Source organism: Montipora foliosa, chromosome 9 (assembly GCF_036669935.1).
Source record: "Montipora foliosa isolate CH-2021 chromosome 9, ASM3666993v2, whole genome shotgun sequence".
Classification (NCBI taxonomy): Eukaryota; Metazoa; Cnidaria; class Anthozoa; order Scleractinia; family Acroporidae; genus Montipora; species Montipora foliosa.
In genome coordinates this window covers 20003859-20018367 of record NC_090877.1, presented here as the reverse complement: position 1 = coordinate 20018367, position 14509 = coordinate 20003859, and the positions used below count along the sequence as shown (strand labels likewise).

Below are 14509 nucleotides of genomic sequence, written 5' to 3'. Positions count from 1 at the left end.
TAAACCAAAGGAAATTGTATTTACAAACAAATTTGTTCGAAGGTTATTTTGAAAACAGTGTTTAAATCAAGAAAAGTGAATTCTAAAATCGCTTATTTTCACTTTCAAATTTCGCGGGCGCTGCCATCTTGAATAATTGTGACGTGCTACGGTTGTCCTATTGTTCTGACCCAAATAGCTTTTGTCTAACAACAATAGGGCAACCATAAAACGTCACAATTATTCAAGATGGCGGCGCCCGCGAAATGCGAAAACAAAAATAGGCGATTCTAAGGGGCTGTTTACATGGAGGTAGGAAGATCCTAGCACCATGTAAACTGCTTTCGCTCGGAAGTTCCTGGTACTAGGGACAAAAAAACAAGTAAGGAGAGTAGAAGGACCCAAATAACATGTTTGTTGTTCTCGTCCGCCGTCTTGCTTTCATTCTCCACTTCCACCTAGACAGAAATTTCTGCATGTAAACCAAACGAAAAGTTGTTTCGCCTTCTAGGATCTTCCTACCTCCATGTAAACAGCCCCTAAAACTTATTTACTTCTGATGCAAACACTTTCTTTGAAAATACTTTAGGTTGACTTGACTGTAACGGTTGTTTTGTGTGATTTAAAGTTGTTTTTTTTTTGTTGAAGGGGAGGTTCTATTTAAGGGTGCTTTCGATTGGCCCTATTACGGGATAACATTAGGTGCAGTGATGATATGAAACAGTATGTTTGACGAAGGTTTTAAGCAACTAGGATGTTGAAGACACGTTTAAAATTTCATTGTAGCAGGTTTTTGATAATTTCCTGTGAACCTCTGTAAAAGTGCAGGATTTCTGACTTCAATTATATGTACACCTATTCCAGAATATGGTTGATCGAACGCATTCTTAGGCCGTGTCCACATGATTTTTTGCTTGCGATGGTGATGCAATTTTTTTGAAAACTGTCGCGTAGCCAGCGCGTGGTGAAAATCACACGTGTAGCCACCCTCGCACAAGTGGTGCGACAGCAGAAAAAATCCCACAAAAAAAATCGCGAAATTGAATGAGTTGAATTCTTTGCGACAAAGTCGTTACCTTCGTCACTCGTGTGACCGCGTTGCAAAATCTTGCCCTGCGTTCGAGATAATTTGCGACGCGTGCGACGCGGTAACTGAACATGTCAACTAAATATCTAAACTATTGCTTGCTCATTCTCATCAGCTCGAATAAAGCGGGAGTGTCCTCAACATTAATTTCCTGAAAAAGTTTATGGATAAATCCTCACCCCTCCCTCCTGGCTAGCCACTGACGTATCCAAGTTGAGAGCTTACCTTTTTCCTTCTCTCTATATTTTTCTTCGCCTATACACAGGCGACCCAAACACGTAATTCGAATGCTCAGTCAACGATTTGTAGGGTTATGGAAACATAACCATGAAACATGAAATGTCGAGAAAAATCGACTAAAACTTACCTTTACTTCGCCTTGTGTCCTTCTGTCTACTTGAGGTGCTCTGGGCTACACTTTTATAATTTGCTGCTATTCTTCATTAAAAAGATGGGAGCTGTTCCGCGGTTTCAAGTATTTCTTTGTTGGTGATCTTATCCTTCCAGATGATCCCAAGAATTTTGCAGAGGTGGCCTTTCCACTGAAATTTGAGATATTTTTGGTCCTCTTTGCTGATGGGAACGCAGTAGTACGCATCCTTCAAATCTATTGAGGCCATGTAACAGCCTGGGGTCATCATGAATGCAACTGTCGCTAAAGTCGCCATTTCAAAATGTTGGTATTCAACATACAGATTAAGCTTTTTTTTAAATTCAGTATCATTGGAAATGACCCATCGTGCTCGGCACGTAGGAAATTGGAGAGATAAACTCACTATCTTCATGCTGAGATGGAATGATGACTCGCTTATTGAGCAAAGACAAAACGTCGTTGTCCGTAAACTCACTTTTTAGCCCTTACCGTACTGGTTGAAAGGGGACACTCTTTTGTGAGGGAGTTGTAATAAGTGGAAATTTTCACCGGATATCGAGGTTTCTGGATCTGAAGTTATTTCCTTCCACGCTTCTAGGTAGTGGGCAATTCACCCAGCTCTGAAGGAGCCAAATTGGTTCTTAAAATAATCAAGCAAATGTGGAAGGTAAATTTCAAATTGACTAACCTCTGTAGACGGCAAATAAATTCTCAATTATGTCATTGATTTCTTCTACTGACTTTCTGGGAATTTGTAGTTCTTCCCTTTATTGCAGGGGCGAATCCCGTTGTTGTGATGTTTGTAATTTGTCATTCGATTAAACTGAAGGCCCTCGCCCTAAAAAATGGCATCCCTGCGACGACGCAGTGCCCTGATGGTTACTCAGTCCCTGAAAGCTAGTGTAGCTTGCAGTGGAGCCAATTTTATTTGTGGCCTTTATGTGTATGAGTTCAGCCTGAAGATCGTCGCCAAACAGAAACGTCGAAACGAGAACAGTGTTGGAGCACAACATGGCGTAATCTTTGTGCAAACTTGACGTTATACTTTCCCGCCTCCGCACACATGGCCAAGCAGTATCAATGGGCTAGATTTAGTCCTAAATAAATGGTCCTTGTTTTTCACGAGAATATGGCCAGCCTTTGTGACCTGCTCTTGTATGCGGAAGAGTTTCAGATAAAGCGGTTAAGTTTCCACCAGATTTCAGGGTTAACCTGAATGCCAGCCAACTTTTCACAGTTTGCAGGTCGGCTATACGTTGTCAGCTTTTCTTTAAGCTGCTCATCATTAAGCATTTGTAGCCAGGTTCGATTAGCGATTCGCGCTAAAAGAAACAAGAAAACATTTATTTTAGACTATCATAGAATATCGCTGCTAATCTTTTTAGGCCTAAGCTTTGATTTTGAAATGTTTCGCTTTGTCGTGAAGTTTGGAAACCGACCTTTTGTATTGTTTAATGTTGTTTGTTGGCGAGTGATAATACATCATTATCAAACAGTATGATAAAATATTGTCCCTGAGTCGTCAGCTAACGGTGTGGTGTTTGAGTGGTTAGGTGACGGGTTAATCAACATTCCAAGGTTCGAATTCTATGTACATACACTTGGTTGTCTTATGACTATTTTCCATTATCCCTATCAAACTTTTAGTCTTCTAAAGTCACGATAACAGTGAATTCAAAGCAAATAAACAATTCAGGATAATCGGGAATTTAAGGGCGAGAACGGGTTGGATGATGTCATAGCGCTTGTAACGTCAGTTCTGGTGACATCATATTACGTCTCTTACCCAAAAGAATACTCGTTGACTCCGATGGACATATGATATCGGGAATCGGGAAGCTTTACAATTTTTTCAGCTACGTTGGAAACCAAAAGTAAAAAGCCCTAAAAACTCCCTCTGAAGCGAAGCAAAGTTAATTGACATCTTTAATATCCGCGATTTGCCACAAGTACACATGTCAAGACCTCACGCAACCTAGGCAAAAAGTCAAAAAACGCCTAGCTTCACCTGTGAGGGTAGACCCTTTGTATCGCTGCTGCCGTAAAGCATTTCTCCCCTTTTATGATCCAGCCTCAGCACCCCACGATCGTCTTAACCGATAGTAAACCCTGCTTCCAAGCCATTGACAAGCTATGCCGGGGCAAAGTCTCTGCTAGCCCTCAAGTGACTTCCTTTCTTACGACCGTCAGCCGTTACCACGACTCCCTTCAACACTTGGCTGGGGAGGCCAAATTACCTTCTGACTTCACCAGCCGAAACGCACCCGACTGCAGTTAGCCCTGCTGCCAGATATGCAACTTTATCCACGAAATGGAAGACTCTTGTTGTGCGTAGCATCTCAGCGATCCAGGACATCCACGTCAGCATGGCTTGCCTCTCTTTCACCACCACATCAGCCCGGTTACAGATTCAAAGCGACTATCCCGTCCTTCGCAGAATCCACGCTCACCCCAAAGAAGGAACGAGACCTTCCAAGAAGCTCACTAACATTCTTGGCATCAAGTGCAACCTTAGCTCTTTCACCATCGTGGTCAGACACTCTCAACCATTTCAGAAGGGGCACCCAACGTCAATTTTCGGAAAATATCTGTGCGGACGACGATTTGAGATCTAGAATTTTCGGAACATTTGTTGTATCTTGCTTGCTTGCCTGTCCTAGAATTTTAGAACATCTAAAAAATGTATCATATATCAATTATTGTTCTTTGTATTTTTTATTTAACTTGTAACTGAAAAACCCTCTTTAGGGAGTTGCAATAAAGTTTGTATGTATGTATGTATGTATGTATGTATGTATGTATGTATGTATGTATGTATGTATGTATGTATGTATGTATGTATGTATGTATGTATGTATGTATGTATGTACGCATTTATTCATTATTATTAAGTTTATTTTAATTTTTATCATTTTATATTTTTTTTTCTTATTATTATTCTTATTCTTATTCTTCTTATTCTCCTTGTTCTTCTTCTTCTTCTTAATTAATTAATTAATTAATTAATTAGTTATTATTATTATTATTATTATAATTTTTTTTTTGCAGCTTTGCTTTCTTTGGATTTGTACGTTTGAACTTGCAGTTTTTTTTCTTGTACTATATTAAATCTTGGCGTATTTTTGTTATATTTCTCCCTCCGACTGGAATAGCTTAGCTATTTTCGGGTGCGAACCGTTGAACTTCACAATGAGTGCACTTCAACGTTTTAAAAATATAAATATCACTGATGATGATGATGAAGAAGTTGAAAAGAGCGAGCAAAACAAGAAAAATACAATAAAATAAATTAAAATAGAAACGACCAGTTTTATATACTGAGCTAGGAGCTTTTAGACTCATCGGTGATAAATTCTTGTTTGAAAACCTTCTTAGTTCTTTCAACAGTATCACATTGATACACTAAAACACGATCTGCCTTTGATGACCTTTAACAACAAGCGGAGCCTCTAAATACAGTCTACTAGTTGTCGTCGTGAGAACTATATTTGCGAAAAGAAGATACGTAAATGTGACAAAGTGATTTTTTTTTTACAAATTTTACGATTGCTAAAATTGTTTGATTTGATATAGAATATATAGGTAAGACGTTCTGCTGTGTTTATTTTAAGAATGTGCTACTAATACAACCCGATCGCGATGTGAACTTTTAAGCCCCTAATCTATACGTAGAAGACATTTGGCAAATTGTCCACTCACGCGGCTGACGCGGGCTCAAATATCATCTCAGACAGAGCGGCATTGTTAGGAAAACTGAAATGAACATGGCTGCTCAAAAGAGTTGCCCGTCCTTTGCATCGATTATTTCTGTTTTGTCGATTGCTCTTTATTGCGGAGGGTTTTTGAGAGTTGAACTAGAGTTAAACAAGCAAAGGGAAAGAATAGACGCTCTGGAAACCGACACCCAGGTTGAGCCACTGTCTAACGATCCAGACATTGCAAAAATCTCAGAGAATTCTCCTAGTAAGTTTTATCTTGTTGTAAAGCTACAATTCTAGCCTTACTGATATCGAAGCATGGAAACAAAAGATAAAAGATGGGCATTGCAATAACTTATACATTTAATTACTTGGTGATAAACCCGTGCAAATAAGTAGATATTACACCTAGAGTTTACCGAGTATCGGGTTCCTTAAAAGGAAACGTCTGATCCTCCTCAAACAAAAGCCTCCTTTCTTTTCAAATCTGCCATGAGAACAAAGCAAGTGCTTTTAGACGAGTCTAAAATTATAGCTTGTCGGGCACTTCAAAAACAAAGGGCGACGTATGTCTTTTTACTCGAACCCTTAGTTGTTGAGGTTTGCGTTTTGATTGCGGAGCTCGCCACGAACTTTAAATTCATTTTGTTCTCCAGCACTGACGATAAGCGAGGAATACTAAAACACGCGGGGAAAGTCCTCAACAGCAGGGTTTGAGTTGTTGAAATTAAATGGAGGTAACGCGAGAATTCAGGCTTGACTGTATAGATCTTTGGCCCTTTATTACCACCAAATAAAAAATGGGTGTCCGAAACCGTTTCTAGTTCAGATTTCTTTAATTTTTATCTCAGCGGTTTGCGTTTAAGACGTTTAACTATACACTCGGTTCCGTGTGTCAATCGATTTCTCTATGAGAATGTATTTGTTTTCGGTGCATCATTTAAAATGTCGCTCTTGGTTTTTTAGAACTTCTGGGAAATAAGATCCACCGAAATAGGCGGCACACTTATTCGACCAAGAACGAAACGGGAAACGAACAAACGCTAGAAGACAGGCTGAAAAATGACCAGCTGTTATCGGATCTGAAACTGAAACTTTGTCAATCAAACGTCGAAAGATGTTTGGGAGGTCCCCCAGGCCCTCCCGGTCCACCTGGCCCGAGAGGAGAAAAAGGCGCTCGGGGACGAAGGGGGTCGAAAGGAAGAACCGGAAACAAAGGAGATAAGGGCATCATGGGATCGCCAGGGCAAAGTGGAAAGCAAGGAATCATGGGACCGACTGGGCCGAAGGGAGAAACTGGACGCAAAGGACAGAAAGGAGACACAGGAACCGCAGGTAGACCAGGTGCAAAAGGAGAGCCTGGTGAATCGATCTCTTCTCCTTCCATAGCTATTTCGCCGGCAAAGTTGACAGTTAATGAAGGGAAGACAGCCTTTTTCCAGTGCTCAGTCAGTGGCAATCCAAAGCCCGCGATAAAATGGAGTAAAATGAAAGGGCAGTCAGAAATAAGCATGCCAGAAGTCTCAGAAGGAAAATTGACTTTGCGGAATGTCACTGGAATTTACTCGGGTGCATACAAGTGTTCAGCATCAAATATCCTCGGTCAAGCAGAAGCAGTGGCGCAGCTTGTAGTAAATGGTAAATTTGTTTTTCTTTGCTTTCGTTGTTTTACAAAAGACGATAAAAAAACTACTGAGAATGTTGAAATGAGCAAATCAAACTGTATTATAGTAAAATTGATCTGATCCTTGTTCTGTAACAAGCAAATTTCTCAGATTTAATTACAGTAAGTATATCTAATCACGTGGGCCCGAGGGCAATTAAGGATTAATTTCACTTGTATTTTTAAAGTTTTCACAAAATTGCCCGAGTCGCGAGGCGACGAGCGCAATTTACAAACTTTGAAAATGCAAAACAAATTAATCCTCAATTAATTTCACGAGGGCACATTGCGATTGCATGTTTTTCACATAAAAGGCAAAATAAATTGAGGAAGGCCCGTTCAGTGTTGCGACAAATGACAATCAACGAGGGCAATCAACACGCTCCCATTGGTTTAAAGTTCAATTCAATAATTCGTTGCTGTCAACAGAAATAGCGCTTAAAATGTATTTTATACACAAAAATATAGTTTAATCTGGACAAAGATTCTCTTGTAACTTTGCTACCTCTGGATACGCAACTGTTAACCAATCAGGATCAAGTAATCATGTCCTCTTGATTATTAAACTTGTCCTCGTGATGAAGAAAAAAATGCCCTCTGACTCGGCCAATCAGCATTCAGTAATTTTGCCCTGTAGTGACAAATATTGTAACTTACGATGGCCTAGGAGGGTTACAGTCCAGTTTTAGTTTTTCACAGTCTAGTTTTAACTTTTCACAGACTGTACAGTTTTAATTTTACACAGTCCAGTTTTATTTTTGTGAGTCGTCACCAGTTCTCTCACAGGTCACAGATTACAGGCCATTGTTTCACGAATACAGATAGTATCCTAAACATTCATAAAAGCTAACCTTCGGCCTAAAAGCTTTCGTTTTGGCCTAATTAGGCTTAAGGTTAGCTTTTATAAATCTTTAGGATACTTTCTGTATTGGTAAAACAATCCTGTGATCACAGAGTGATCACCTGTGAGGAGAACTGGTGACGAGTTACAAAATTAAAACTGGACTGTGAATAAAATTAAAACTGGTCATCGGGTGTCCATGCGTCAGATTGCTGTCTGCGGAATTACATTTCTTTGATTCGATTGTTTCTTTGGTCATACAGTGTTTCTCTTTAACCTTAAATAGTTTAAGACGATGAAAGCATAGTACTTAAGATGGAAAACATGACAAACATCGGTAATTAAAGTTTCTCATCTTTCTCGTTTCAGTTCATCCTCGCGTTTCACTCAGTCCGGGACCTCCTTACGCAATTCAAGGAAGGACCTTCACTCTACCAACTTGTCAGGTGACTGGATACCCTGCACCACTGGTGACTTGGAGAAAATCATCTGGACAGTTACCCCAGGGAAGAGTGAGTTACATCAACAACGCGCTGCAAATTTTACAAGTTCGCAAAGAAGACTCGGACTTTTACTTCTGTTCTGCATCAAATCTCCTCGGAAGAGCTGAAAAGAAAACTATGTTAGTCGTGATCTCGCTTCCTCACTTTACGATTAAACCTCCTTCCAAGATTGCAATGATATTATACTGCAGTGTGAGGTTAAATTGCAGTGCTACTGGAGATCCACAACCCGCCATCACCTGGAGGAAACAAGATGGTCAATTGCCAGTTGCACGGAGCCAGCAGATCAGTGGCGCGTTAGTTATTACAAACTTACAACAGAGTGATGCAGGGAATTATATTTGTACTGCCACAAGTGCTGGCGTGTTTGATGTGGAAAGAGTTACCTATCTGGAAGTTCAGGAAGGTAAGTCGATGTTAGTATAAGTGCCGCCTTTTTATAAGAACGACTTATTTGTTAATACTGTAATCGAAAAAAATAAATACGTAAATACAAATTACGTTTCTATTGTGTTTTTGAGTTACATAAGGACGTGGTTAAGGACTCTATAGAGAAGTGCTAAGAGAATCAGAGGCCGTTGAGGAGTGTCCTTAAGCCTTAGGTGTTGTTTTTCAGTTGTTCTTCGCAACTTAGTTCAAAGGAAGTCTATTCCCTACACCTTATTCACTCCTCTTTGTTTTGAACTTTAAAATTGCAAATTGTAAGTGGAAAAAAAGCCAATCATTTACCTCTGCCATGCGGAGAATAAAAAGGTGCATTGTTAAAATAATAATAGTAATTATCATTTGTTTATTTATTTAATTATCTTTTAAGCTGTAAAAACATTATAGCGTAGCTAATAAGACAAATCACATTGCAAGCTTAAACTTGGATATTTTATAAGAGTAAAGTTGATGATGATGATGATGATGTTAATGATAAGTATAAATGTACTTATTTTAGCTGCGGTTATCAAGAGACTGATCACCGGGTGATCGCTGTTTGAAGCTGGGATCTTTGCCTCAGAATAGAAATGAACAGCTAAGCGATTATCGAACGTGAAGGCAAACGGACGAAAGAAAAAAAAAATTGTCCTACCGAATAAAAGACCTTGAACTGGAGTTTTTTTTTTGTTGCATTGCTTCGGAGAGAGTCGAAGTAGGAGTGTAGTCAACAAGGATCAGTTTTTCGAAGCTGAATAACCCAATTCTGGGCCGATTTTGGAAACTTAACTTGCAATTTATTTCGCTGATCAAATGACGTTTCCACAAGACTTCTGGGTTCCAGGTTTTTCCTTGGATTTTGCTTTCCTTTGGCATAAAATTACGTTGTTAAGGATTTTTTCAGGGGGACAATTAAAACCTTGGTTAGTAATTAACCGCGGATTAATGTTAGTCCGCTTTTGGGTACCGTAATTGGCCTAGCTGGGAGTCTAGCCTTGAGACGTATGTTCTGTTGAAGATGTAATATCCACAAGTGTAAAGTGCTAAAAAAATAATTTTACTCATTATTTTCACTCTTTTATTTGCTAAAATTATCTGCTGTTAAAAGCAGCCGTCAGCTCATCGAGTATTCTTAACAGCCTCGATGCCAAGTACCTTGCAAAGTTGAATTCATTCTTAGAACCAGTCCTCCAGCGTTCATCGTGCAGCGGGTTTGTAAGGTGTTGGCGCGCCAAGACAGATGGCTGGGCTGCATCCACCTTCCACAGTAACTGTGATGGAAAGGGACCCACTGTTACTATAATCAAAGTTGGTAGTTACATATTTGGTGGATACACTGACTTACCTTGGTCAAGTCCAAGTAAGTATAACTTCAGAGTTAGCTTGAATTCCTTGTAATTATTGTAATATTACTTGACTAAAAGATGACCAAGGTAAATAAACAATTTGTTGATGTTAGCTAACTCACATTCGTTACTTAAAATGCTAACTTACCTTAAAGTTAATGACAATTCAATTCACTCTCATAAATTGAATAGTGTTAAAAACTGCAAAGCCCACCATCGTAGGGTGCGTTCGATTGACCGTATTCCGGAATAGCAATATGTTACGAAAAATAGCATTGCGTGACAAGCGTTACTTTCTAGAAACTTCGCGAGAGTTCGTAGTTTGTTTCCTTTTAGGTCCGTGCGTAAGCGTTTCTAAATCGGTGTGTTTTGTAATCTTTCTATAATTAGATTGTTTACTGTCTTAGAACGTTCTAGAAGCTTATTGTGAGAGTATATAAGTAGACGAGTCCTAGCGGACTTTTTTTAAACTAGTTTTTCACAAGCGGAGAGAATTGGCGTTAGCCGTGTTTAGTCAAGTGTGACAGAAGCAGTGTTTATTCAAGTTGGCCGAGGCCGTGTAAGTTTATCAAGTACGTGTTCTTTAGAGTTTACTTCGTGGAAACTACGTTCATTTTGGAATAAATGTTCTTGTTGTTGTTTCGACAACCCTGCGTTCAGTTTAGTTTGCAAGCTAGCTGTCCTCAAAACATTCGAACTCGTAACCTTTGGGGGCCTGTCCGGGAGAGGAATTCATTTGTTTGCCGACTACAGAAACCAGGAAAGGACACTTGAAGAAGAAGGAGTTACAGCTAAAGTAAGAAGAACTGCACAAGAGAGTATATTGTGTTTTGCTGTGAAATACTGCTATGGAAATGGAAAAGCTGTTGCGGATGGGAAAAGAATTTGGATTGGAAGGAGCAAAGCTGCTCGAGTTTGTAGAGAAGCAAAAAAAGTTAGAACAAGAAAGAAAAAGGGAAGAGGAAGAAAAAGAAGAAAAACGCAGACAATTGGAGGAAGAAAAAGAAGAGAAACGCAGACAACTGGAGGAAGAAAAAGAAGACAAACGCAGACAATTGGAGGAAAGGGAAGAAAAAAGGAGGCAATTAGAAGAAGAAAAGAAAGAGAGACGTCGAATGCTTGAGGAGGATAAAAGAAAGGAAGAGGAAGAGAAGGAGGAAAGGCGCAGAAGAGAACACGAAGAGAGAGAAACTAGGCGACAAGAACGCGAACTAAGAAAATTGGAGATGGAAGCCGAGTTGTTGAAACAGAAAGAGGCTATTGAAGCGGCAAAAAGAGAGCACGAGTTGGAATTTGCACGTTTGGCGGCGGCGAGTGCTGACGGGCGTCCTGCAGACAGAGTGGGCAGGGCCAAAGCACCGAAACTCCCCGCTTTTATTGATGGCAAAGATGACCTTGATGCTTATCTTCAAAGATTTGAAAGATTTGCAGCGACAGCTAAATGGGAGAAGACAGGATGGGCTTCGAAACTTAGTGCTCTTTTGTCTGGATGTGCACTAGAAGTTTATTCGCGATTACCTGAGGAAGCAGCCCAAGATTATGACCGAGTGAAGCTAGCCGTTTGATGAAGAGATATGACCTTACGGAGGATGGTTATCGCCGTAAATTTAGAGCATCAAAGCCGGAAGTTGATGAGAGCCCAGAACAGTTTATAGTGCGACTGGAGAGATACTTGTTGCGTTGGTTAGAACTGTCGCACACTGAACGTTCTTTTGAAGGCCTGAAAGATCTAATTGTGGAAGAACAGTTTATTGACTCTTGTCCAAAAGAGTTAGCTATTTACCTTCGTGAAAGAGCCCCGGAAACGCTGGACCAGATAGTGAAAATCGCCGATCAATACTTGGAAGCACATGGAAAACACATGTTCAGCTCTGCGAACACTGCAGAAGCTGCAAGTACAGCCCAAGGCGGAAGAAACAAAGAGCGCACAGACTGACACAACACCTCTCCAGTGTTACAGGTGTAATGCCCGCGGACACAAAGCAATTAACTGCCCAACTCCAGCAAGAAAGTGTTTCCTATGTGGCAAGCAAGGTCATGAGGCGAGGAACTGTCGATGAAGTGGACGGAAGTCAGGAAGCCAAGGTAAAGATGGTTACCCTGTGCAACGTGGTCTATTTATTGTTGGCTGTTTGGTTAAGTCACCAGATCTTAACGCTACCCCCGAGGAAGTCAAGTCGTGCTTCTGGTAGCCTGTGGAAAGAAAGTTCCGTTGCTAAGTAATGCCTGTGTTCAACCCTTAACTGGAGTAAGAAGTAAGATGCCAGTTGTAAAATGCAGAGTTGGAGAGAAGACTGTCGACGTTTTAAGAGATACCGGTTGCAGTGGAGTTGTAGTCAAGAAGGACCTTGTAGGCGAGAATCAGTTCACTGGAGATTTTAACGTCATGTTGCTTATTGACAACACAGCGAGGAAGGTGCCTATAGCAAGAATTTATGTTGATACGCCTTATCTTAAGGGCCATGTAAAAGCGCAGTGCCTTTCAGATCCTATCTACGACCTAATTGTTGGTAATGTACGTGATGCAAGGGACGCACAGAATCCAGATTCCAGTTGGCTAGAGGCTTGTGCAGTAACTACCCGAAGTCAAGCTAAGAAAAAGGATGAACGCACGACCTTAAGGGTGCCTAGTACCCGTGAAAACCGCCCTATTGTGGGTAGAGAGAAGCTCAAGCAGATGCAGCGTGAAGATGAGAGTCTGCGTAAGAACTGGGATCGAGACGGTGCGCTAGTGAAGGGTCAGGCGGAGATTTCCTTTCAAGAAAAATCTGGAGTATTGTACCGCTTATACAAGCATCCTTACGTGAACGGTTGTAAACCGCTTAAACAAGTTATGGTACCTGAAAAGTTGAGACGCCCCATAATGCAAGTAGCTCATGCACAGATCGATCATGGGTGGTCACATGGGCATCAAGAAAACAACAGTCAAGATCCAGAGTTCGTTTTGTTGGCCTGGAATTCAAGGTGACGTAACTCGTTTTTGCAAGTCCTGTGACGAGTGTCAGAAGACCGTAAGTAAACTCGGATCAGTGCCAAAAGTACCGTTAGAGATGATGCCGCTGATAGACAAGCCTTTTAAGAGAGTAGCAATAGATCTTGTTGGTCTTATCAGTCCCCGGAGTGAAGAAGGACCCAGATATATATTGACACTGGTAGATTTTTCGACTCGATACCCAGAGGCTGTGCCACTGAAGAACAGAGACAGAGAGAGACAGAGACTGTAGCAGAGGCATTGGTAGATATCTTCAGCCGTCTAGGAGTACCCGAAGAAATCTTGAGTGATCTGGGTACGCAGGTTGTTTCTGACTGTATGAGAGAAGTCACCCGACTACTAAGCATTAAACAGCTTACAACAACACCCTATCACCCGACGTGTAACGGTTTGACGGAGAAGTTCAACAGAACGATGAAGTCTATGCTAAAGAGACTGTGTAGTGAGCAGCCAAGACAGTGGCATCGCTACATAAACCCGCTGTTGTTTGCTTATCGTGAAGTTCCCCAAGAGTCCACTGGTTTTTCACCGTTCGAGCTGCTATACGGAAGAGCTGTCAGGGGACCAATAGCTATACTCAAACAGCTGTGGACAAAAGACGTTGACGAGCCTGAGGTAAAGAACAGTTACCAGTACGTTTTTGAATTACGAGAGAAGTTAGAAGATATCCTTCAACTCGCCCATAGTGAACTGGAGAAAGCACAGCAGAAAGGAAAGCACTATTACGACCGCAAGTCTAAAGTTCCAGTCAGGTGAGAAAGTGCTTATAATGCTACCTACGGACCATAACAAGCTACTTATGCAGTGGAAGGGTCCCTTTGACGTTAGTTCTGTGGTAGGTCTCAATGACTACAAAGTGAAAGTAAAAGGCAAGGAGAACGTTTACCACGCTAACCTTCTTAAAAAGTACTTTGAGCGAGAGGAGACTACAGCCGAAGGAGGAGTGGCTGGTGGAGTAGGCGCTACGTGTATAGACGATGCTGTTGACTGTGCAGCTAAAGCTGATGAAGCAGAGGGAGAAAACGTTGAATTTTTTAGAGCTTGGTGGATATGTAGCCAAGGAATCGCCGGATCGAAGATGTTAAAACCGGACCAAATCTGTCGGATGAGCAACGGAATGAATTTATGGATTTGGCTAAACAGTTCACGAATTTGTTTACTGAAGCTCCAGGTGCCACAGATCTCGTTCAGCATCATATTAAACTCATTTCAGACGAGCCGGTTAGATCTAGACCTTACCCAGTACCTTACAGCATCAGAGAATCACTGAGAAGAGATATTGCCGACATGATCAAAATGGGAGTTATTAGAGAGCCCAGTTCTCCGTATGCGCCTCCTGTGGTAGTAGTGAAGAAAAAAGACAACACAAACCGCGTGTGCGTTGATTATCGGAAATTAAATAAACTAACTGTATTTGATCCCGAGCCTATGTCAACTGCTGAACATTTGTTTCAGAAGCTTAGCGGAGACAAGTTCTACTCAATAATTGACCTTAGCAAGGGATATTGGCAGATAACAATACCAGAGGAGGACATACAGAAAACGGCGTTCGTAGCACCTGACGGGTCGTACGAGTTCTTGAAGATGCCGTTTGGAATAATCAG

At 41.0% G+C, this 14509-nt stretch overlaps 1 protein-coding gene across 1 annotated transcript in view; it reads left to right on the top strand.

Moving 5' to 3' along the window:
* The window catches only part of LOC137970746 (basement membrane-specific heparan sulfate proteoglycan core protein-like), a 63501-nt gene that overhangs the window by 39668 nt on the left and 9324 nt on the right, over positions 1-14509 (top strand). The window contains exons 5-7 of the mRNA XM_068817302.1: positions 6104-6775; positions 8011-8550; positions 9676-9927. Of these exons, the coding sequence (XP_068673403.1) occupies positions 6104-6775; positions 8011-8550; positions 9676-9927 (1464 nt within the window). The remainder of the gene's footprint in view (positions 1-6103; positions 6776-8010; positions 8551-9675; positions 9928-14509) is intronic.